This window comes from Neofelis nebulosa, chromosome 2, assembly GCF_028018385.1.
Source record: "Neofelis nebulosa isolate mNeoNeb1 chromosome 2, mNeoNeb1.pri, whole genome shotgun sequence".
NCBI lineage: Eukaryota > Metazoa > Chordata > Mammalia > Carnivora > Felidae > Neofelis > Neofelis nebulosa.
Window position 1 is genome coordinate 116,635,654 of NC_080783.1, and position 26,245 is coordinate 116,661,898.

General features: G+C 38.3%; 1 protein-coding gene across 2 annotated transcripts in view; it reads left to right on the plus strand.

Moving 5' to 3' along the window:
* GOLPH3L (golgi phosphoprotein 3 like) overlaps positions 1–26,245 on the plus strand; it is a 38,367-nt gene extending 12,122 nt beyond the window's left edge. For both annotated transcript variants that reach the window (XM_058715881.1, XM_058715880.1), the window contains 3 exons: positions 11,121–11,252; positions 12,786–12,900; positions 23,855–26,245. In XM_058715881.1, the coding sequence (XP_058571864.1) occupies positions 11,121–11,252; positions 12,786–12,900; positions 23,855–24,282 (675 nt within the window). In that variant the 3' untranslated portion in view covers positions 24,283–26,245. The remainder of the gene's footprint in view (positions 1–11,120; positions 11,253–12,785; positions 12,901–23,854) is intronic.

The following is a 26,245-nucleotide window of genomic DNA, read 5'->3' on the forward strand; positions in this document are numbered from 1 at the left end:
AGCCCCGCGTCGGGCTCTGTGCTGACAGCTCCGAGACTGGAGCCTGCTTCAGATTCTGTGTCTCCCTCTCTCTCTGCCCCCGCCACCCCACCCCACTCACATTCTGTCTGCCTCTCTCTCAAAAATAAATAAAACATTAAAAAAATTTTTTTAATTTAAATAAATAAATAAATATCGGTCTAAGATTAAAGAAAATCTTTATTATTTTAAAAGTAAAATATGTTTAGGGGCGCCTGGGTGGCGCAGTCGGTTAAGCGTCCGACTTCAGCCAGGTCACGATCTCGCGGTCCGTGAGTTCGAGCCCCGCGTCAGGCTCTGGGCTGATGGCTCGGAGCCTGGAGCCTGTTTCCGATTCTGTGTCTCTCTCTCTCTGCCCCTCCCCCGTTCATGCTCTGTCTCTCTCTGTCCCAAAAATAAATAAAAAACGTTGAAAAAAAAAAAATTTAAAAGTAAAATATGTTTATACTAAGAAATTGAGATAAAAGTCTACATGAGAGAACTTAGTGATAGGGCTGTGAAATATGAGGATATATGCATTTGTCAAAACAAACTGAACATCTGTGCCTCTCATTCTATATGAATTATACCTCAATTTTTTATAAAAACTTTAAAAAAAAATTTTTTAACATTCATCTGTTTTTGAGAGACAGAACGTGAGTGGGGGAGGGGCAGAGAGAGAGGGAGACACAGAATCAGAAGCAGGCTCCAGGCTCTGAGCTGTCAGCATGGAGCCTGATGTGGGACTCGAATTCACGAACCATGAGATCATGACCTGAGCTGAAGTTGGATGCTTAACCGACTGAGCCACCCAGGTGCCCCTATAAAAAGTTTAAAGAGGAGAATAAAATTCACCCATAATCTCACCCCTGAAAAGTAATTGCTATTAAAATATTTATAAAATTTTTTTTTTCAACGTTTTTTATTTATTTTTGGGACAGAGAGAGACAGAGCATGAACGGGGGAGGGGCAGAGAGAGAGGGAGACACAGAATCGGAAACAGGCTCCAGGCTCCGAGCCATCAGCCCAGAGCCTGACGCGGGGCTCGAACTCACGGACCGCGAGATCGTGACCTGGCTGAAGTCGGACGCGTAACCGACTGCGCCACCCAGGCGCCCCACGTTTTACTTTTAAAATAGCACAAGTAGAATGATTTATTCCATTTTTTTAAAAAGTGATAAGTGTGATGTTACTTGAATTTACATAAAAGGGAAATTAAAGTTAAACTGAATCTTGCTTTTGTTCATCACAAAATATTATTTACTAAAAGGCCCACTAAAGATAAAAAAAAAAAAGATCTTATGAAAAACATAAAGCTATGTATGTGTGGACCTTGTTTGGCTGTTGATTGAAACAAACCAGCTATATAAAAATATGTATTGGGGCGCCTGGGTGGCTCAGTTGGTTTAGCGCCTGACTTCAGCTCAGGTCATGACCTCGCAGTCTGTGAGTTCAAGCCCCGCATCGGGCTCTGTGCTGACAGCTCAGAGCCTGGAGCCTCCTTCAGATGCTGTGTCTCCCTCTCTCTCTGCCCCCACCCCTACACACACACACACACACACACACACACACACACACACACACACACTCATTCTCTCTCTCAAAAATAAACAGTAAAAAAATATGTATTAAACAATTGATGGAATTTGAAGGCTAACTGAATATTTGATAAAATTAAGGAATTCTTGTTAATTTTTAGGTATGATATTAGTATTACAGTTTTTTTTTAAAACCTGCATGTCTTGGGGAGAGTATGGTGATTTTTATAGATGATATGTTACAATGACTGGGATTTGTACTGAAATAATCTGGGGAGCAGGGACATGTATAGATGAGAGATGTGTATATATTGATAGCTGTTGAAGCTAGGTCATGGGTACATAGAGGTTCATAATCTCTCTCTTTGGTGTGTGTTTGAGGATGTTAAGCCAAAGATGTTAAAAAGAAAAAAACAAGACATTTTCTTAACCACATGATTCCATTTTACACCATATCCTATTGACTCCCTGTTATGAAAGATTACAAACTGTGTGGCTCACAGTTTGTTCTACCTCTATTCCCCAGTATTTTGTGACAATTTATAATATATACATTCTGTCATTTCATAATTCATACAAAGCTGTTCTGTGAAGGATAGCCCCAAAATTGAAGTTGGGGAAGAAGCATATGGGGAAATTAGTGGTTATGAGAGAAGAAATGTGTATTGTGTGTTTAAAGAAAAATCTGGTTTTACATAAGCCCAAGAGATAATAGGATGATGAAATTTATGCATCATATTAATTTTTTAAGATTTTTTTTCTTTCCAATTTTTCTGAAATATATATACACTGCTTTTTAATCAGGGAGAAAAAGCTGTTTGAAAACACAAGGTGTATCTACATTTACCTAGTTTTGTTCTTCTGAGGTTTGAACATACTATACTTACCTTTAAGTGTTTTTAAATCTATTTTAAATTATTTGAGAGTTGGGTGTGGGGCACCTGGGTGGCTCAGTTGGTGAAGCATCTGACTTCGGCTCAGGTCATGATCTCACAGTTTGTGGGTTCCAGCCCCGCATCCGGCTCTGTGCTATCAGCTTAGAGCCTGGAGCCTACTTCAGATTTTCTCTCTCTCTCTCTCTCTCTCTCTCTCTCTCTCTCTCTCTCTCTGCCCCTCGCCCGCTCATGCTCTGTCTCTCTCTGTCTCAAAAATAAATAAAACATAAAAAAAATTTTTTAATTAAAAAAAAAGAGTTGTGGGGGAATAGATTTAGGGCCACATACATGTTTTCAGATTTTTACTCCCCTTAACTATCTGTTTTCTTCTTTTCTCTTTGGATACTGTGTAGCAGTGAAAATTCCTTTTTCTCATAAATAACAGATTGTGGGAAAAGAAAATCATAGAGATTTCTGCTTTTGGTGCTACAATCACTTTTAAGTTTTTTAGAGTAAGAAATTAAGGATATTCGGGGCGCCTGGGTGGCTCAGTCGGTTGAGCGTCCGACTTTGGCTCAGATCATGATCTCACGGTTTGTGAGTTCAAGCCTCATGTCAGGCTCTGTGCTGACAGCTCAAAGCCTGGAGCCTGCTTCGGATTCTGTCTCATTCTCTCTCTGCCCCTCCCCTGCTTGTGCTCTGTCTCTCAAAAATAAATAAATGTTAAAAAAAAATTAAACAAAAAAAGAAATGAAGGATATTTTTCTTGGCCAGAATGTGATTTAAACCTTATGAAGGAATATTCAGAGATGACCAGTTGCTTTCCTTTATTTTGAATTTCTCTTTCACTGACAAGGCATTATCATGTTTCCTTTTTAATTTTCTGAACTTTTGACGATGGTTTTATTTTAAGGAAAAAAAAAAACTTCAACTGAAGTTGAGAAAATTTATAACCTCATCATTATGACTAGCTTTGCATCTTTCACCCAACTTCCTTTTTTTTTTTAATATGAAATTTATTGTCAAATTGGTTTCCATACAACACCCAGTGCTCATCCCAACAGGTGCCCTCCTCAATGCCCATCACCTACTTTCCCCTCCCTCCCACCCTCCTCACCCAACTCCCTGAATAAGCCTGAAAGGACATCATCTTCATGAAGCTGATTGAGAAATTTTGTTCATTTGTCTGGGTTAATAGTCCAGCCTCTCAGTAATGCTGAAGTCATGTGTTAAACCAGAATAACATCCAGGTCACAGTTCCTCGTTCCCCCTTATGATTAAGCAGAGTTAGGTTTTAATGCTTAATCTCTTTTATGAAATATTTCTATTGGCAGGGGCTCCTGGGGGTTCAGTTGGTTAAGCGTTCCATTCTTGATTTTGGCTAAGGTCCATGATTTCAGGGTTGTGGAATCGAGCCCCTACATTGGGCCTCCTTGCTGATAGCTTGGGGCCTGCTTTGGATTCTCTCTCTCCCTCTCTCTCTCTGTGCCTCTCCCCCATGATGTGAGTTCTCTCTCTCAAAATAAATATTAAAAAAAAAAAAGGGAAGAAAGAAAAACAGCACATTAACTCTTTTTAAGGTAATTTTTTAAAGGAAAAAACTAGTTTTGCTTGTATAATTTTCATTTTTGATAATTCTTTTTTTTTTCCTGGTAATTCTTGACATCCCGATCCAGAGATTATTATACAGACACTGAGCATATAGAAAAGATTTCAAGAAAACATAGTAAGATTTCCTCTCTTATGGAAGGTTGAAGCAGTTTTAATGTTGAATCTTCAGATTTGGTGGAAAGGAAGATTTTTTTCTGATATTTTTTCCTAATAAACATATTTGCTCAGTGTAGGTAACTTGGAAAAATTACAAAACCATTTTTTAATGTTTATTGATTTATTTTTGAGAGAGATGGAGAGCATAAGCAGGGGAGGGGCAGAGGCAGAGAGAATCTGAATCAGGCTCCAGGCTCCGAGCTGTCAGTGCAGAGCCGGATATGGGGCTTGAACTTATAAACCGTAAGATCATGACCTGAGCCAAAGTTAGATGCTCAACTGACTGAGCCACCCAGATGCCCCACAAAACCATTTTTTAAGGCAGGCTCATTCTTTTAAAGTAAGGTATTTTGTGTAATTGTGATAATTTTGAATACACAATTATGTATTTGGCTGTTTTTGATTAAACTTTTCATAGGAATTTTCTAACATTTTTAAAAACTCCTTGTAAGCATAGTTTTTAATGATGCTTTAAGTTTCTTTGTTTTCTGTCCTCTTTTTACCCCAAGCAGACAACTTTAAAATCTTTAACCTTCGAGTTGTTTTAAGGTGTGTCTTTAAGGAAGTTTGGATAAAAAATACTAGACCAGGTGGAAAAGCATAAAATGTTGACTGTCTGAATTTATGGAAGCTCAATGCCCTACCTTTTATAAGAATAAAGTAACATTATCAAAAATGTAAATATGTACAATCTTTGACCCCAAAATTTCCTGTAGGCATTTATTCAACAGAAACACCAACAATGAATATTTCTTTATAGCATTTTTGTGTGTGTCTGTGATGACAAAAAACTGTAAGCAAATGTACACCAGTAAGGGCTTGGATAGATAAATTACAGTACATCTAAAGTGCACTGCTAGGTAGCCATTACAGTGAATGAGGTAAATCTATATTAATTCATGTGAGAAGATAGCCAAAATAATGGGTGAGTGAAAAAGTTGCCACTCAGTGTGATCTCATTTCTGTAAATAATACTAAGATAGAATAGGCATATAAAATCTAGAAAATATGCACTAGACTATTAACCCCTCCAGATAAACTTCCATGTTGTAAATTACACGTTTCTTTTTCTTTTTTTTTTTTTTTTTTGTTGTTGTTGTTTATTTATTTTTGAGACAGAGACAGAGCATGAGCAGGGAAGGGGCAGAGAGAGAGGGAGACACAGAATCTGAAGCAGGCTCCAGGCTCTGAGCTGTCAGCACAGAGCCTAATGTGTGATCTACGAACTGTAAGATAATGACCCAAGCGAAGTCAGGTGCTTAACCGACTGAGCCACCCAGGCACCCCTGTAAATTACACATTTCTTTTTTTTTTTTTTTTTTTTTTTTTTTTTTTTTTTTCAACGTTTTTTATTTATTTTTGGGACAGAGAGAGACAGAGCATGAACGGGGGAGGGGCAGAGAGAGGGAGACACAGAATCGGAAACAGGCTCCAGGCTCCGAGCTGTCAGCACAGAGCCCGACGCGGGGCTCGAACTCACGGACCGCGAGATCGTGACCTGGCTGAAGTCGGCCGCTTAACCGACTGCGCCACCCAGGCGCCCCAAATTACACATTTCTATAATGTGATCTCTTTTCCTGTCTTTTCTTTTCTTTTCTCTTACACGATCATTTATTATGTTTATAGATGTTATTATAGATGGTTTGAGAATTCACCAGTTCAGCTAGATAGATTTATTTGGGGGAATATGGACCTTAGATTTATAATTATTTTTTAAAACTCTGCGTATTTTTAAGCTTTTTTTCTATTATATATGACTCGATAAAAAGAAAGTTTAAAAAAACTCATTTGAGGAGTTTTACATTAGATCCTTGGATGGGAATGATATTCAGAAACATAGTGTCTACATCCTGCTGTTCATTGTTTCTTTATTTACAGTTCTCACTTACAGTTCTGATGACAATCTGGCATCACTGTTCCTGAAACAGAAGTTATATGGTCAGGAAGAAATGAGAAAACAAACAAATTAGTTTCCTCTAATTGCTTTAATACTGGCTGATGTGTTTGCACACCTGTTGAGATTTATAAAATCACCAAGATTATATAAAAGTTATGCTTAAGTAAATTATGTGTTCTAAAGCAAGTTGCAGTTTAACCTTAAATCCTTAAAAAAGCCTACTCCCTCCTTAAAGAGGAGTTATAAATTATGACTCTTTTGGAGTAGCCAGATGCAGGTAATAGATGGAACTAACTCCAGCTTTGAATCTAAGATCAGGCCCTCAGGAAATGCGAGTCCATCTAAGGGTGTTTATGGTTCAAACTGAGCTTTTGCCAGGTTAACATATTTACTTTCTTTTTTGTCTTGTTTTTTGTGTTCTGTTTTGTTTTGGGTTGTTTTTTGTTTTTGTTTAAGGTTAACATATTTACTTTCAATCCTAAATTTATGCTGTCAAGAAACATTTATTGAGAAATACTGTGTATCAGTCAGATACTCTCTCCTTAAGGAATTTATAGTCTACCGAGGACAATTGATTACAATGTGATAAAACAAATGATAAGGGAGAAGTATATATAGGCACACCCAGGTGGGGAACCTAACCTAGAGGGTGGAGTTGAAGGAAAGACATGGTTAGAGAAGGTACATGGAAGATGTGATTCCTGGAAGCCATCCTTAAGAACAAGGAGGAGTTGGGGGAAGAAGGATATTGGTTCTTCTGGACAGAGAGAACAATGTGTACAAAGGCCAGTAGGCAAAAATGATACATTAAGAGTACTTGAGATAGCTCTGGGGACTCAGATAGTTCTGGGGGGGAGCTCAGATAGTTCTAGAGGGGGGCTCAGATAGCTCTGGGGGGCTCAGATAGTTCTGGCGGCTCAGATAGTTCTGGCTCTGTTGGAGGAGCATCCAACTCAGTCTCACGGTTGTGAGTTTGAGCCCCGTGTTGGGTGCAGAGATTACTAAAAAAGATAAACCAACTTAAAATAGTTCTGGAAAGTTAAGCCCTAGTGTTCAAGGAGAAGGGGTCAGAGAGAGACCAGTGAGCATTTTCTTAGCTTGAGTGCTATCCTAAGGAATTTGGACTGGAGGAGCATTTGAAATATTTTTAATCAAACTTAAAATCCCAGAGGTGATCAGTAAACAGATGAGAAAACCAGATTGCCCTAGGACAAATTACCAAATCAGTCCTGACATCCAGGAATTGGGTAGTCAGGAATAAACTGCAGTGTTGAAATAAAACGGGGAAGCTAGGTTTAAATATGATCCCAGTTGGCGGCACCTAGCTGGCTCAGTCAGTGAAGCAAGTGACTTTTGATCTCAGGGTTGTGAGTTTGAACCCCACATTGGGTATAAAGATTACTTAAAAATAAGATCTTTTGGGGTGCCTGGGTGGCTCAGCGTCTGAGGCATCCTATTCTTGGTTTTGGCTCAGGTCATGATCTTACCATTTGTGAGTTTGAGCCCTGCACAATGTGTATCCTGCTTGGGATTCTCTCTCTCTCTGCCCCTCCTCTGCATGTCCTCTCTCTCAAAATAAATAAATAAGCTTTAAAATATATATATATATATATATATATATACAATAAAATCTTTTTTAAAAAATAAAATAAATGTGGTCCCAGTTGTGTGGCAGTCCTCCAGTCCCCCCCTCCCTATGCCTGATTCTCAGCAGAAGCAAATATAGCTCTTCCTCTCTGAAAGAAGACATCTTTAATTTAGGCCTCCAGGATCTCATAGATTCACACCAAAAAAAAATTGAATATGGGCCACTTCTTAATCAAATGCCAAATGTACAAAGAAGCAAATACCCACAAGAAAGAAACAGCAGAAATAGCAAATAATAGGTCATTCGTGGACCTCAGATATTAAAATGACCAGACAATATAAAATATCTATGACATTTTTAAAGAAATAAAAGAATCACAAAATGAATAACAAAAAGAACTGATCACAAGTGAGCAAGCAAATATGAAAAATAACTACATAGAACTTTTAGAAGTCAAAGTTGAAATCAAAATCTCATGGTTACACATTAGATATAGATGGAGAGAGAAAATTGGAAGCCAGATATAAAATAACTCTTCAGAAAGCAATTTAGAGACAAAGGAAATGGAAAATATGAAAGAGAGTTAAAGATATGGGGGTTAGAATAAGAAAGATTGATGTCCCACAAGGAAAAAATAAAACGGAGGAGAGTCAAATTTCTTAGAGATAAAAAGTGAGAAATTTTGAAAACTAAGAAATGGACCGGACCTATAGAAACAGGAAGCATATGCCAAACAGGATAAGGAAATTCACATAAAGTCATGTCATAGTCGAACTGCAAAACACCAAGGGAGAAGATCTTACAGAACCTGAGAAAAAAAGACAAGTCAATCACACCTACAAGAAACCACAATCAATGAGAATGATACATTTCTCACTGCAACAATGGAAGCTAGAAGAGGAGGACTTCATATGGTCAGTGTGATAAAACTATCAACCTAGAATTTTATGTCCGGAGAAACTATCTTTAAAAAAATAGTGGTGAAATAAAGACCTTTCAGATAAAATAGAGTTTGCCTCCAACAGATTTTCACTTAAGGAAATTCTACTTTAGGAAGAAGGAAAATGGTACCAGAAAGGAGGTCTGAGATGCAAGAAGGAATGGTGAGCAAAGACATTGGTAAGCATCTGAGTAAATCAGACCTGTATAAAATAATGATGCCAATAATAATGTCTAATGTGAGGTGGTAAAAAAAAAAAAAGAAAAGAAAAGAAAAGAAAATATTGGTCAACTAGAAGAGTGGTTAAATATTGATTTGTTTTAAAAATATGGGGCACCTGGGTGGCTCAGTCAGTTAAGCATCCAGCTTCAGCTCAGGTCATGATCTCACGGTTCATGAGTTTAAGCCCTGCATCAGGTTCTCTGCACTGATAGCACAGAGCCTACTTGGGATTTTGTCTCCCTCTCTCTCTGCTCCCCCCCCCCCATTTGCTCTCTCTCTCTCTCTTCCAAAGTAAAATAAACTTAAAAAAAAATACTAAATAAAAATAAAGTGGAGGGTGTGCCTGGGTGGCTGAATCAGTGTTAGCATCCAACTCTTGATTTTGGTTCAGGTCACAATCCCAGGTCATGAGGTCAAGCCCCGTGTTGGGCTCTGTGCTGAGTGTGAAGCCTGTTGGGATCCTCTTTCTCCCTCTCTCTCTCTGCCCCTCTCCTGTGTGCTTGTGTACTCTCTCTCACTCTCTCTCTCTCTCTCTCTCTCTCTCAAAAATAAACATGCATTTAAAAATAAATAAAATAAAAAATTTTAAATACTGATTTTTTTTTTGAGAGTGTGAGAGAGACAGAGCATGAGTGGGGGAGGGGCGGAGAGAGAGAGAGCAAGAGAGGGAGGGAGACGGAGACACAGAATCCAAAGCAGGCTCCAGGCTCTGAGCTTTCAGCACAGAGCCTGATGCGGGGCTCCAACCCATGGACTGCGAGATCATGACCTGAGCCAAAGTCAGACTGAGCCACCCAGGCGTCCCTAAAATACCAATTTATGTAGCGATCCTTAAAGGTGATGCTTTAAAGCCATGCTAGAACCTCCCCGCCAACATCTCACCCAGCTTCTCTCCAAGAGGGAGTGCTATACCAAAAGGTAGAGTGTTAGACGGGTCTGATACTTTTGGTGGGTCTTCTTGTGTTAATCATAACTCCTTGCTTACAATCCTCAGGATTCGATATTGCCTTTCAGTAAAAGTTCAGAGCATCAAGACTTCCCACAACCAACTTGATCTTATGTCCTTGAGTTAGATCTCTAAACATATTTGATGTCTCCTTCCTTTATACTTTTACTTAGAATGCTCTCTTGAAAAATAAGTAGAATTTGAATGATTTATCTTCATCTGGAAAACCCTCCCTCACTGCTAAATTCAACCTATTTTTCAAACCTCAGTTCAAGTCCCATGAAAGTTTCTGACTAGCCCAGAAGTGGTTTATAATTTGAAAAACTATCATCTAAACCAAACATCCAGTAGTCATTTTTGCCTGTCTCCTGCTTTTTCAATTGAGCTTTTATTTAAAATTTATATTATTATAGGGGCACCTGGGTGGCTCAGTCGGTTGAGCTTCTGACTTCAGCTCAGGTCATGATCTCGCAGTCTGTGAGTTCAAGCCCATGTCTGGCTCAGTGCTGACAGCTCGGAGCCTGGAGCCTGCTTCAGATTCTGTTTTTTCCCTCTCTCTCTGACCCTCTCCCGTTCATGCTCTGTCTCTCTCTGTCTCAAAAACAAACATTAAAAAAATTTTTTTAAATATTTAAATTTATATTATTATAGAACTTTCTTCAAGTTTGCATGGTCTTTCCAGTTAGATTTTTAGTTTCTTAAGACAGTGGGTATTTCTTCTATGTCTTTGTACCCCTCTAGCTCCTAACTAAAGGAAACCAATATTTAAGTGCCTACTATAAGCCAGGTTCTCTACTAAATGCTTTCTTATACAGGACACCTGATTTATTCCTCACAGCAAACTTATAAAGATAGATATTAGTGTCCACATTTTACAGATGAGGACATTGCACTTGAGAAATAACATACCCAAAGCATTTACGTAGTCAGTGGCAGAGCTGGATTTCTACCACATCATCCATCAAAATGGCTTGCAAATAATCCATGTCTTGGAGGAGTAAAAGGCTCAGATGGTTTATACATTTTTCTGCTAATATTGATACTCTGAAATTTAGAATGTCATGAAAACAGATTTCAAAGAAGCCAAAATTCTTTTCAAAAATTACAAATTGACCTGCCAATTATTAACTAGTTGCTGAACCCTGGGAATTCACAAAGAGCTTGAAGTCAGAAAATCTTATTTCGGGCGTTTAGATGAAGGGAATTAAAGAGAGATTCTGTTATTTTATGCTTTGAGTACACGTAATGTGACATGAAATGAATCACAATGAAATGAACCATCCTTAAGGTGCCTGCTGCTAGCCCATAACCCTTTCAGAACATTCTTTTCTTTTTATTCCCCTTTTCTAGGGTTACACATCTTTCTGGAATGACTGCATATCATCTGGCCTGCGAGGGGGCATCCTGATAGAGCTGGCCATGCGGGGTCGAATCTATCTGGAACCCCCCACCATGCGTAAGAAGCGACTACTGGACAGAAAGGTGTAACAGCCTTGTGAACATTCTCCTGATTTATGAAAGAGCAGATACCAATGGTCCATTTTGGAGAAATGGGAAGATCTGAGTAGTGAGACAAGATAAATATCACTGACTCAGCTGTCCCATTGTCTAACAGGTTTAATTAACCTATAGCAGAGGGAGAAATTCAAGTATCTATTATCTAAAGAGTTACAAGAAGTTTATGGTTTTGTCTTTTTATGCAGAAAAATCACATTTAGGATGCTGTTGATTGTTACTCCTCTGTATCTATAACTATAACATTATGAAATAGAGTGTTATATAGGAGGAGGGCAAACACCTGGGTTGGGTGCAGTCTTTGTTTAATTCTGGTCATGCTCAGATAACATTAGATTTTTCTCCTTCCATTTATAGCAAGTCCTCTCCACCATATGAGCTTGACTCCCATCTCTGTTTTCTTATTACGTATTTTTTCTACTCATAACTTCATTGTCATACTCTGAACTCTACCAAAACTACATTCTTCAGTGTCACCAGCAGGCTCTATGCCCATCATGGCGCTTGAACTCACAACCATAAGATCATGAGTCACATGCTCTACTGATGGAGCCAGCCAGGCACCCTATCACCAGCTTCTCTTTTGTCTTCAATTTATTTTTCTCTCATAACCTATACGTGGCATTTGACATTTTTTGACCACCTCCCCCTACTTGAAATTTTCTCCATTCTTGGCCTTTGTTATATTACATTTTCTTGCTTCTTGCCTGTACCCTATTTCTTTTTTATTTTATTTTTTTTAATGTTTATTTATTTTTGAGAGAGAGAGAGAGAGTGCAAGCAGAGGAGGAGCAGAGAGGGAGACACAATCCAAAGCACGCTCCAGGCTCTGAGCTATCGGCACAGAGCCCGACAGGCTCAAACCCACAGACTGCAAGATCATGACCTGAGCTGAAGCTGGACGCTTAACCAACTGAGCCACCCAGGCACCCCGCCTGTACCCTATTTCTTATACTTCTCCATTCCTTAACATCTGAGTCTCAGTTTGCATCCTTTTGCATACCTTTCTTTCCTTTTGGAGATACCATTTATCTTCTAGCTTTATCTATCACCTCCATGATATTAACCTATCAAATCTGAGGCCTGTCTTCTTTTTCTACCTCTAGGAACATATTTAACTCTTGACTAGACATTTCAACTTAGCTATCCCTTTTGAGTTAAAACCAAACTTATCCACTTTTGCCCTAAAGTAGCTTCCTCTTCTTTTTTACCTTTATTAATTGTTTCACAGGTTAGTTTTCCAGACCTAAAGAGTTACTATTGTATATTTTCTTCCTGATCATTTATATCCAGTTTGTCACTAGGGCCCACTTCAAATGTTATTTCTTTCTCCCTACTATCACTCCATACTAGATATTAAGCTTCTTGAGGACAGGGATAGTGTGTTATGTTGTTTTGCATTTCCTACAACATTTGACCCATAATGTATATACAGTATATTGAAAGATTCTAATTTGAATTAAGGGAATGAACCAGGGTCCCTTGTTTCTTCTTTTAAAGGTATTGCTAAAGTCAGATAGCCCAACAGGGGATGTTTTACTGGATGAAACTCTCAAACACATCAAAGCAACTGAACCCACAGAAACCGTCCAGACATGGATAGAGCTACTCACAGGTAAGATGGCTCAAAATGGCTAAAAAAATCCCACACTTTATAATCTTTATCCTACTAGTTCAAGCAGTGGAATACAGGAATTCAAGATGCTGGGTAAGAAATGTATGGCTCACTGTTTAACTGTATTTAAAGAAGGACAGAAAAGACATGGTTAATCAATACATAAAGTTTTCCAAAGCTCTATCTTACGTCCACCACCCTACCACATAAGCTCTTTAATAGTATTCTCCACAAGAAAAAACTTTAACATTTTTTTTAAATGTTTATTTATTTCTGAGACAGAGACAGAGCATGAGTGGGGGAGGGGCAGAGAGAGAGGGAGACACAGAATCCAAAGCAGGCTCCAGGCTCTGAGCTGTCAACACAGAGCCCGACAAGGGGCTCGAACTCACAAACCATGAAATCATGACCTGAACCGAAGTTGGTCGCTCAACTGACTGAGCCACCCAGGCGCCCCAAACATTTTTATTGATTCATAATTCACACCATACAGTTGACCCATGGAAAGTACACAATTAAGTGGATTTGAGTATATGCACACAATTGAACAGCCACCATCACAGTCCTAATTTACATTTTCATCACCCCAAAAATAAACCCCATACTCATTAGCGATTTTTCCCAAGCCTCCTGCCCAGCTCCAGGCAACCGCTAATCTACATTCTGTCTCTATTGATTTGCTTATTCTCAATATTTCATATAAAGGACATGTACAACTTTTTTTGACCAGATTAAGATAATATTTAAAGTCCATCCATGTTTTATCATGTACCAATACTTTATTCTCTCTTTTATTTTTTTTAAGGGTAAATTCAAAAACTTTTGTATAAGTAAGCAGATCTATGGCATAAAATTTTAGGAGAATCTTCCATGGGGCACTTTGAGGTCACAGCCAGTGTCACCTTCTGGAACAGTTTTTTTTAATTGAAATTTTAATCGAGGTATCTGTACATTCACATGAAGTTGTAAGAAATAGTACAGAGAGATCCCTTATACACTCTACCCAGAGTCCCTCAGTGATGACTAGTTACAAAACTGTAATATAATATGACCTCCAGGATATTGACATTGATACAATCTACCAATCTTACTAGAACTTCCCCAGGTTTACCTTGACTCCTTTTTGTTACCAAATAATACTTCACTGTATAGATGTACCACATTTATTTATCAGTTCATCCGTTGATAAACATTTGGATTATTTCCACTTTTTGACTATTATGAGTAATGCTGCTGTGAACATACCTGGACATGTTTTTGTGTGGATGTGTTTTAGTTACTTTGGGGTATATAGTTAACATTTTTTACTGTGGTAGAATACATATAATATAATCTTTATTGTTTCAACCATTCATAAATGTATAATTCACTGACATCAAATACATTCACAGTGTTATGTAACCATCACCTCTGTCTATACCCAAAGCTTTCTCATCATCCCAAACATCCCTCTTTCTCCCTGTCCCCCCATGCCCTGGCAACCTCTTTTCTGCTTGTTGTCTTTATGAATTTGCCTACACCAGGTAACTCATATAAGTGGAATCATGCAATATTTGCCCTTCTGTTATCTGGCTTATTTTACTAAGCATAATGTTTTCAATGTCCATTCATGTTGTAGCATGTATCAAAATCTCATTCCTTTTTCTGGCCAAATAATATTCCAGTGTATGGATATACCACATTTTGTTTATTTATTTTGAGAGAGAGTGTGCATGAGTATGAGCAGAGGAGGGACAGAGAGAGAAGGAGAGAGAGAATGTCAAACAGGTTCCACACTGACAGTGCGGAGCCCAATGCAGGGCTTGATCTCACAAACTCTGAGATCATGACCTAAGCCAAAATCTAGAGTTGAACGCTTAACCAACTGAGCCATGTGCATGCCCCACCACATTTTTTTTTTTTATTCATTTCATTTGTTGATGGACACTTGAGTTGTTTCCACCTTTTGGCTATTGTGGATAATGCTGCTATGTACATTAATATACAAATATCTATTCAAGTCCCTGCTAGTCATTCTTTTGAATAAATATCTGAGAGTAGAATTGCTGGCTCATATGATAGTTCTGTTTTGAGAAACCACAAAACTGTTTTCTACACAGGCTGCACCCCTTCTCGCCAACCCTGCATAAGGGTTCCAGTTTCTCCATATTGTCATCAACACTTGTTCTATTTTTAGCTTTTTTGAGGGTTTTTTGTTTGTTTGTTTCTTAAAGTTTATTTTGAGAGAATGAGAGAGTGGAGGAGGGGCAGAGAGAGAGAGTGAGAGAGAATCCCAAGCAGGCTCTGTGCTGTCAGTGTGGAGCTTATACAGGGCTCAGTCCCACAAACTGATATCATGACCTGAGCCAAAATCAAGAGCTGGACATTTAACTGACAGAGCCACCCAGGTCCCCCTGTTTTGTTTTGAATTATAACCATCCTAGTAGGCATGAAGTGGTATCTCATTATGGTTTTGATTTGCATTTCCCTAATGTCCAGTGATGAACATCTTTTCATGGGCTTATGGGCCATCTGTATATCTTCTTTGGAAAAATGTCTATTCCAGTCTTTTGCCCGTTTCTTTAATTGAGTTCTGTTGTTGTTATTGTTGTTGAGTTTTGGAAGTTCTTTGTATATTCCGGATATTAATCTCTTATCAGATATATCATTTACAAATATGTTCTCCCATTCTGTAGGTTGTTTTTTCAACTTTTTGATGGTAGTCCTTGATGCACAAAAGTTCTTGATTTTGATTAAATTGAATCAGTTTATCTATTTTTCCTTTTGTTGCCTCCACTTTTGGTTTTATATCCATGAAAAGACTGCCCTTTCCCCCATTGAATGGTCTTGGTAGCCTTGTTGAAAATAAGTTGATCATCAATCTGAGGATTTATTTCTGGACTCTCTGTTCTATTGCATTGATCTGTGCTTGTCCTTATGCCTATACCATACTATTTAACTTACTATAGCTTTGTAGTAAGTTTTGAAGTTGGGAAGTATGAGTCCCACAACTTTATTGTTTTTCAAGATTGTTTTGGCTGTCTGGGTCTCATGAAATTCCATATGAATATGAGGATCAGCTTTTCCATTTTGGTGGGAAAGGCTTTTGGAATCTTGTTAGAGATTGTGTTGAACCTGTGGATCTCTTTGAGTGATACTGACATCTCAAAAATGTCAACTCTTCCTGTTCATTAAAATGAGATGTCTTTCCACTATTAATGTCATCTTTAATGTTTTTCAGCAATGTTATATAGTTTTCAGCATATAAATCTTTCACCTCCTTGGTTAGATTTATTCCTAAATATTTAATTCTTTTAGACACTATTATAAATGGAACTGCTTTCTTAATTTCCTTTTCAGATTGTTCATTACTGGTATATAGAAACAACTGATATTTGTGTGTTTTTTTTGTACCCTGCAACTTATCTGAATTAGTTTATTAGCTCTAGTAGCACTTTTGTGTACTCTTTGGAATTTTCTCTACAGTTGGCCCTTGAGCAACGTGCACAGGTCCACATCTTTGTTTCTTCTCTAACAGCTCTGGTTGCAGTAGGGAAAGCAGGCATCGTTATGTTGTTCATGACCTTTGAGGGAAAACTTTCAGTCTTTTACTATTAAATGTGATGTTAGCTGTGCATTTTTACAACCTTTAAGTATACCCTTTATTCTGGGGCACCTGGGTGGCTCAGTCGGTTGGGTGTCTGACTTTGGCTCAGGTCATGATCTAATGGTCTGTGAGTTCAAGCCCCACGTTGGGCTCTGCGCTGACAGCTCAGAGCCTGGAGCCTGCTTCCAATCCTCTCTCTGTCTCTCTCTCTCTCTCTCTCTCTCTCTCTCTCTGCCCTTCCCTCACTCACACTCTGTCTCTCTCTCAAAAATAAAGAAATAAAAACACTAAAAAAAAAGTATACCCTTTAGGGGCACCTGGGTGGCCTCCGACTTTGGCTCAGGTCATGATCTCACAGTCTGTGAGTTCAAGCCCCGCGTTGGGCTCTGTGCTGACAGCTCAGAGCCTGGAGCCTGCTTTGGATTCTGTGTCTCCCTCTCTCTCTGACCCTCCCCCATTCATGCTCTGTCTGTCTCTGTCTCAAAAATAAATAAATATTTTTTTAAAAATGTTTTAAAAAGTAAACCCTTTATTCTGTTGAGAAATTTTCCTTTTGTTCCTAGTTTTCTGGGAGTTTTAAATCATGAAGGTGTATTCATGTTTGTCAAATGTCTTTTCTGAGTCAAGTGAGATGACTGGCTTTTTTTTTTTTTCTATTAATGTGATGTATTGTTACATTGATTACTTTTTATTGAGGCATAATTGACATACAACATTGTATTCGTTTCAGGTATAGAACACATTGATTCAGGATTACTATATTGTGAAATGATCACAGTATGTTTACTTAACATCCATCACCATATATAGTTACACATTTTTTTTCTTGTGATGAAAACTTTTAAGATCTCTCCTAGCAACTTTCAAATATACAGTACAGTGTTGTTAACTATAGTCACCATGCTGTTTATCACATCCCTAGGACGTATTTATTTTATAACTAGAAGTTTGTACCTTTTGACTACATTCACCCATTTTGCCCACCCCTGCCTCTGGCAACCACCAATCTGTTTGCTGTATCTATGAGCTTTTTTGTTTTGTTTTTGAGTTGTTGTTTTTTTTTAAGATTTTATTTTTAAATAATCTCTATACCCAACGTGAGGCTAGAACTTAAAACCCTGAGATAAGAGTCACACACTCTACCAACTGAGCCAGCCAGGCATCCCTTTTGGATTTTTGTGTTTTAGATTTCATATATATAAGTGAGATCATACAGTATTTGTCTTTCTCTGTCTCACTTATTTCACTTAGCATAATGCCTTCAGATTCCATCCATGTTGTTGCAAATGGAAAGATTTCTTTTTATGGCTGAATACTATTCCATTGTATATATATATACACATTTTCTTTAGTCATTCAACCATCAATGGACACTTAGGTTACTTCTATGTTTGGCTATTGTAAATAATGCTTCAGTGGACATCAGAGTGCATAAAGTTATTATTTTCATTTCCTTTGAATAAATACCCAGAAGTGAAATTGCTAGATCATATGATAGCTCTATTTTTAACTTTTTAGGAACCTCCATACTGTTTTCTATAGTGGCTGCAACAATTTACATTCCCACCAACAGTCACAAAGGTTCTCTTTTCTCCACATCCTTTCCAACACTTGTTATTTCTTGTCTTTTTGATAATAGGCATTCTAGCATGTGTGAGGCGATTTTCATTGTGATTTGATTTGCACCTGATGACTAGTGATTTTGAGCAATTTTTCATGTACTCGTTGGCAATCTGTATGTCTTCTTTGGAAAAAGTCTATTCAGATCCTTTGCTCAGATTTTTTTTTTTATATATATATAACATTCCTGGAATAGATTTTACTTGTTCATGATAAATAATCCTTTTAATATGCTATTGGATTCAATTTGCATCCCTTTTGGGATTTTGAATCTATGGATTTTTGCATCTATATTCATAAGGGTTATTGGTCTGTAATGCGATTTAAAGTGAGTTTCTTGTAGATAGCATATAGTTGGATCATGTTTTTTAACCCATTCTGCCAATCTTTGTCTTATGACTGAATTGCTTAATCCATTTACATTTAAATTAATTATTCGTGAGGAGACACTTCTACCATTTTGCTATTTGTTTGCTGTATGACCTATAGGTTTTTGTCCCTCATTTCCTGCATTACTGTCTTCTTTTGTGTTTAGGTGATTTTTTTATAGTGAAACATTTGTATTCTCTCTCATTTTATGTAGATATCATCTTGGTTGCTACATGGGATTTAACATCCTAGAGTTAGAACAACCTAATCTGATTTTATACCAACTTCAATGACATAGAAAAACTCTGCCCTGATATAGCTCCATTCCACCCTCTTTCTGTTTTGATGTCACAGATTATTCCTTTATACATAGTATGCCCAATAACATAGATTAGTCATTATTTTTGATGTATTTATCTTTTAAAGTATATAGAAAATAAAAAGTAGTGTCACAAACCAATACTAGTTTTTATAGTTGTACATATATTTACTTTTACTGGAGATATTTATTTCTTCATACTGCTTCTAGTTACTGTCTAGCTTCCCTTCATTTCTTTCTTATTTTTTTATGTTTATTTATTTTTGAGACAGAGAGAGAGTGTGTAAGCAGGGGAGAGGTGGAAGGAGGAGGGGACATAGAATCTGAAGCAGGTTCCAGGCTCTGAGCTGTCAGCACAGAGCCCAAAGCAGGGCTCAAACCCACGAGCCACAAGATCATGACCTGAGCCAAAGTCAGACACTTAACTGACTCAGCTACCCGGGTGCCCCTAGCTTCCCTTCATTTCAATTTGCAGTGCTCCTTTTTAGTATTTCTTGCGTGGCAAGGCTAGTGGTAACAAATCCCCTTGGTTTTTGTTTATCTGAGAAAGTCTTAATTTCTCCCTCATTTTTGAAGGACAGTTTTTCTGGATATAGAATTCTCATTTGACAGGTTTTACTTTTTTCTTTTCTTTTCTTTTCTTTTCTTTTCTTTTCTTTTCTTTTCTTTCTTTTCTTTTCTTTCAGCTCTTTGAATATATTGGCCCACTGCCTTCTGGCCTTCAAATTTTTTGATGAGAAATCTGTTATCTTACTGAGGATCCCTTGTATGTGATGACTCACTTCTCTCTTTCCTTTCTGCTTTTAGATTCTTTTTGTTTGGCTTTTAACAATTTGATCATAATGTGTCTCAGTATGGATGTTTTATCTGACATTGGGTTCATTATGCTTCTTGAATTTATAAATTCATGTCCTTCATCAAATTTGGAAAGTTTTCAGATAGTCAGAAAATTTTCATAATTTTCTTTAGATAGTCTCTCTGCCCCTTTTCTGTCTCTCCTCCTCCTGGGACTCCCACAATGCATATATTTGACCATTTGATGGTGTACCAGAGGTCCCTTAGGCTCTGTTTACTTTTTCTCATTAAACATCCTTCTGTTCCCCAGACTATATAATTTCCATTTCCTATATTCAGGTTTGTTCATTCTTTTTCTGCCTGCTTAAATCTGCTTTTGAACCCATATACGTGGTGTTTTTCATTTCAGCCCTTGTATTTAAGCTCCAGACTTTCTTTTTAGTTCCTTTCAATAATTTTTATCTCTTCATTAATATTCTCATTTTGTTCATATATTGTTTCCCTATGTCCATATATTCTCTTAGCTCTTTGAGCATCTTCAAGACAATTGTTTTCAAGTCTTTGTCTAGTAAAGTTGATATCTGTGCTTTCTGAGGCACACATTATGTCCACTTCTTTTGTTTCTTTGAATGTATCATAGATACATACATAGATTCTAGTAGGGCACCAGGGTGGCTCAATTGGTTAAGTGTGATTTCTGCTTGGGTCATGATCTCATGTTCATGAGTTTAAACCCCGCATCAGGCTCTGCACTATGTGGAGCCTGCTTGGGATTCTCTCCCTCTTCCTCTGCCCCTCCCCTGCTCTTGCACACTCTCTCACAATAAATAAACTTAAAAAAAATTGACTCTAGTATAATTGTTGTCTAGGTGAAGAGATGGATTTCTGGCACTTCTTACTCTATCATCATCCCTGATGTCATACCTCAGTGATTAACATTTTAAAGAACCTTATCTCTATGTCCAGTTTGCCATTAGGGCCCACTTCAAATGTTTTTTGTCTCCCCACGGTCACCCCATACTAGATTTTAAACTCCTTAAGGACAGGAATGGGGCCAGTTTTTTCAAAGTGGCTATACCATTTTACATTTCCACACCAGTGTATAAGTTTCTATTCTTCCACATTCTCATCAATACTTGTTATTCTCTGTCTTCTTTATTTTATCTATCCTAATGAGCATGTAGTGGTATATTGTGATTTTTATTGGGATTTTCCTAATACTAATGATGTTGACCATCTTCATGTATTTATGGCCATTTGTATATCTTCTTTGGAGAATTGTCTTTTCATATCTTTTGCCTATTTTTCAACTGGGTTTGCCTTTTTTGCCACTGAGTTGTACTTTTCAAATATATTGTAGATACAAATCACGTATCATATACAGGATTTGCAAAATTTTCTTCCATACAGGGGCACCTGGGTGGCTCAGTCAGTTGAGCATCCCACTTCAGCTCTGGTCATGATCTCACGGTTCGTGGATTCAAGCCCCATATCCGGCTCCACACTGAGTATGGAGCCTGCTTGGGATTCTCTGCCTCCTTCTCTCTCTGCCCCTCTCCCACTTGCACACACATGCTTGCTTGGTCTCTCTCTCTCTCTCTCTCTCTCTCTCTCAAACTTAAAAAAATAAAAATCATTTGACCATAAATGTATGGGTTTATTTCTGGGTTCTTCTTTTGATCCCTAGGTCTATTTTATTTATTTATTTATTTATTTATTTATTTATTTATTTATTTATTTATGAGAGAGAGAGAGAGAGAGAGAGAGAGAGAGAGAGGATGCGTGCGTGCACAGGTAGGGGAGGGACAGATAGACAGAGACAGAACCCAAAGCAGGCTCCAGGCTCTGAGCTGTCAGCACAGAGCCCAACACGGGGCTCAAACCCACCAACCGTGAGATCATGACCTGAGCTGGATGCTTAACTGACTGAGCCACCCAGGTGCCCCTCTCTATGTCTATTCTTATTCTCTCTCTCTCTCTCTCTCTCTCTCTCTCTCTCTCTCTCTCTCTCTCACTGTTTTGTTTTGTTTTTTTTAATATTTATTTCTGAGAGAGAGAGAGAGTATAGGTAGGGGAGGGGCACCCAGAGGAGGACAGAGGATCCAAAGCAGGCTCTGCACTGACAGCAGAGAACCTGATGCAGGGCTTGAAATCACAAAGCACAAGATCATGACCTAAGCCAAAGTCAGACGCTTAACCAACTGAGCCACCCAGGCAACCCCTTATGCACTCTCTTGATTATTGCAGTGTTTGGTTTTTTAAGTTTATTTATTCATTTCAAGAGAGACAGAGAGAGTGAGCAGGGGAGAGGCAGAGAGAGAGGGGGAGAGAGAGAATCCCAAGCAGGCTCCACACCATCAGCAGGAAGGCCAATGTAGGGCTCGAACTCATGAAACGTGAGTTCAGGACCTGAGGTGAAACCAAGTGTCAGATACTTAATCGACTGAGCCACATAGGCTCCCTGATTATTGTAGTTTTGTAGTAGTTTTCAAATCAGGAAATGTGAGTCCTCCAACTTTATTGTTCCTTTTCAATATTTTTTTGGCCATGCTGGGTCTTTTGCATTTCTGTATGAATTATAGAATCAGCTGGTCAGTTTCGGCAATCAAGCAAAGTAGTGGGTTTTTTTCTTTTTCTTTTTTTTTTTCTTTAAGTTTATTTGTTTAGAGAGGGAGAGAGAGAGAATCCCAAGCAGGCTTTGCACTGTCAGTGCAGAGCCCAACACAGGGCTCAAACTCACGAACCATGAGATCATGACCTGAGCTGTAATCAAGAGTTGGACATTTAACCGACAGAGCCACCCAGGTGCCCCTAAGGTAGGATTTTAATAGGAATTATATTGTATCTGCAGATCAATTTGGGGAATATTGCTATCTTAAAAATACTCAGTTTTCTGGGGTACGTGGGTGGCTCAGTTGGTTAAGCGTCCGACTTCAGCTCAGGTCATCATCTCGCAGCCCATAAGTTCCAGCCCCGCATTGGGCTCTGTGCTGACAGCTCAGAGCCTGGATCCTGCTTCAGATTCCGTGTCTCCCTCTCTCTCTCTGCCCTCCCCCACTCGTGCTCTCTCTCTCTCTCAAAAATAAAATAAAAATTAAAAATAATAATATCAAGTTTTCTAATCCATGAACATGGATGCCTTTCCACTTATTTAGATATTTCTTTCAACAATGTTTTGTAATTTCCAATGTGTAAGTCTTATACTACTTTTGTTAAATATAGTCCTAACTATTTTGTTCTTTTTGATGCTATTATGAGTATAATTGTAGGAAAACAACTACAAAAATTGAGAAAAAATTTATTTTCAGATTGTTGCTAATGAATAGAAATTCAATTTGATTTTTTTTTATTTACTTTTTTGGGGGGGGGGCAGAGAGGGGGAGAGAGAGAGAGCATCCCATGAGGGGCAGAGGGAGAGAGAGAGAATCCCACAGGGGGCAGAGGGAGAGAGGAAGAGAGAAAGAATCCTGAAGCAGGGCTCCAATTCACGAACTGTGAGATCATGACTTGAGCTGGAGTCGGATACTGAACCGACTGAGCCACCCAGGCACCCCCTGCCATTTTTATTTCTTTAAGGTCAGTAGTGATGTTTCCTCTCTAATTCCTAATGTTAGTGATTTGACTCTTCTCTCTTTTTTCTTTGTCATTTTAGGTTTGTCAATTTGTTGATCTTTTCAATGAACCAACTTTGATTTTAATGATTTCCTCTATTGTTTTCATTGTTTCTATTTATCTCCTCTCTAATCTCTATTATTTCCTTTCTTCTGCTTCCTTCGTGTTTATTGTGTTCTACTTTGTCTAGTTTTTTAAAGTAGAAGTTAGGTTATTGATTTATTTAATATCTTTTCTAGCATACCATTTGGGGTCATATCTTTCTCTCTTGGCACTGGTTTAAGCTACAGAGCATAAGTTTTGGTCTGTTGTCATTTTCATTCAACTCAGAGTTGAGTGTGATTTCTTTGACCCCATTGGTTATTTAGGAGTTTGTTGTTTAATTTCCACATATTTTTGAATTTCCCAAATTGTCTCCTGTATTTAATTTCTAGTTTAATTCTATTGTGGTTGGATAGCATACTTTGTATGTTTTCAGTCCTTTTATTAAGGCTGATTTTATGGCCTAGCAAATGGTCTGTCCTGTAGAGTATGCCACGTGTACTTGAGAAGGGTATGTATTATGCTGTTAGGGTGGAATGTTCTGCAGATGTCTTGTTAGATCTAGTTGGCTTAGCGTATTGTTCAAGTCTTCCATTTGTTTTTTCCCAAAGGTGAGACCTGGAACCCCTTCAAATTACAGTACCAACTGAGAAATGTGAGAGAACGAATTGCAAAGAACCTAGTAGAGAAGGGTATTCTAACCACAGAGAAGCAGAATTTCCTCCTATTTGACATGACTACTCATCCAGTGACCAATACAACAGAGAAACAGCGACTAGTGAAAAAACTTCAAGATAGTGTCCTAGAGCGGTGGGTGAATGACCCCCAGCGTATGGACAAACGAACACTAGCGCTCCTGGTGCTGGCCCACTCCTCTGATGTGCTAGAGAATGTCTTCTCCTCTCTGACAGATGACAGGTATGATGTGGCAATGAATCGAGCCAAGGACTTAGTAGAACTGGACCCTGAAGTGGAGGGGACAAAGCACAGTGCCACAGAGATGATCTGGGCTGTGCTGGCAGCCTTCAATAAATCCTAAAGCCAGTGGGTGGGTTTCTCCTTTTTCCCCTGCTGGCTCGTGACTGTCAGAGACACCACACGGAGTTTTGTGTGATGAGATGTTTTTCATCGTTTTTTGTTTGTATTTTTTTTTTTCCTTCTCTTGAATCAGACTTATGATTTGGGGAGAGCCAACTTCAGGGCTTCTCCATAAACCTTGACCATTGTAAGCAGACTTTATTTCTCCCTAAATTTCCACTGCAGAGGTGAATAAACTAGGTGAATACACACACACACACACACACACACACACACACACACACAATTATCACTTTCTCTCATTTCCTGGTTTGCTTCCATCCAGTGTGCTTTTGGATAAACAGGAATATCTAAGTGGGATTTGGAGTTCTCCACCCACAAAATGTGAATGAGATATAGAGCAAACCATTAATTAAGATTTCTAAGGTTTGTTTTCTATCTCTTCTTTTTTTTTAAGTGGGCTCCACATCCAATATGGGACTTGAGCTCATTACCCTGAGACTAAGAGTTGTATGCTCTATCAACTGAGCCAGCCAGACGCCCTGTTTTCTATCTCAAATACACGTTTTCACAGTCTTTGTCTCTCAGACTCTACTAAGGATTATAGTTATTGAAATAACTGTCTGGGCAGTAGAAACAAAACTAATTTTTGGAACAGATGGGTCTCTGGGATTATATGTCCCACTAATGATTTTTCAGCTTTCCTTTTCTAACCTAATGAGAATATTGCAAATTTGCTTACCTGGTTCTCACAGTCCTAGAATCAGAAATATGTTCTGTACTCTCTCTTAGCATTATCCTACTCCCTCGTTCATCAGGGCAAAAGTCTGAATGAAAAAAATGGGTCTTTCAGCCACGTCCTTCATACAATCAGCATTCCAGTTTATAAGGGAGGGAGGTGGCATGAGAATTTCCACCCTTCAGCTCATGATTGTCCTGATTCCTCCAGATTTACTCTATATGTCTCTGCTCTGATCAAATTGAGGGAGTTATAAATTTCAGTTGCCTAATAGCAGCATCCTGAGTCCAGACAGTGTATCTAAACTCCAGATCTTCTTGTTCCCTGTTTTTGGCTTCCTTCATAAATTGATAGATTCTGTCCGTATTTAAGGGTTCTAGTAGTAGTTTTGTCTGTATTTAGTCCATAGATAACCTCCTAGTCATTAGTCTTGTTTCAATATAACCATCTTTCTAGCCAAATCTCTCAAAACTTTTCAGTTTTTTCAATTCAGTAGTGAGTGCTAAGAGAAGATTAAGAAAAATACTATTTTGATGGGCAATTTGGTATGAAATGCATGTTGACATAAAGTCTACTATTTAGGAATATAAAGAGGACAGGCACCAAGTTGTGCTAAGTTCAGGCATTTACTATGCAAATATTTTTTTAAGATTTGTTTATTTAATCTCTACACTCAACATGGAGATCTACACTCAGCTTTTGACCATTACAGAGAAGCAGGCTGTCAAAGGGCTCATACAGACAACCCAGACATGATATCAACTCTTCCTGATCTGAAACGAATGAATGATTGTAACTTTCATCTCCTCCCCCAAACCTGTGTAGCCCCATGGAATTCCCCAAATCAACAATCATTGTTTTTTTTTTCACTTTCAGGTATTGCTTATATGACTAGAGATACGAATTTTAGCATGAAATGAGTTCTAAACGTGCAGCTGAGTAGAGCTTCAGTTTGGCACTCTGAAAGTACAAAAGCAGTCCATGTGTTGTCTCTACGTGGCTTAGTTTTCCTTTCTGAACCAGGTTTTGTTCTGGAAAGTGTCAGCTTGATTGGGGGGTAGAAGTCGAGTTCTTTCTTGCAACACTTGGTCAGTGTTTATTTTTATGTTGTATCTCAATGAGAATGTCTTCAGTTTGAATCTGTATAGTAGTCTCTGCAAAACACCTTCTTTAACGCATAGGGTTTTCACATTTCTGTATAATAAATAATTATTGGTTTTCTGGT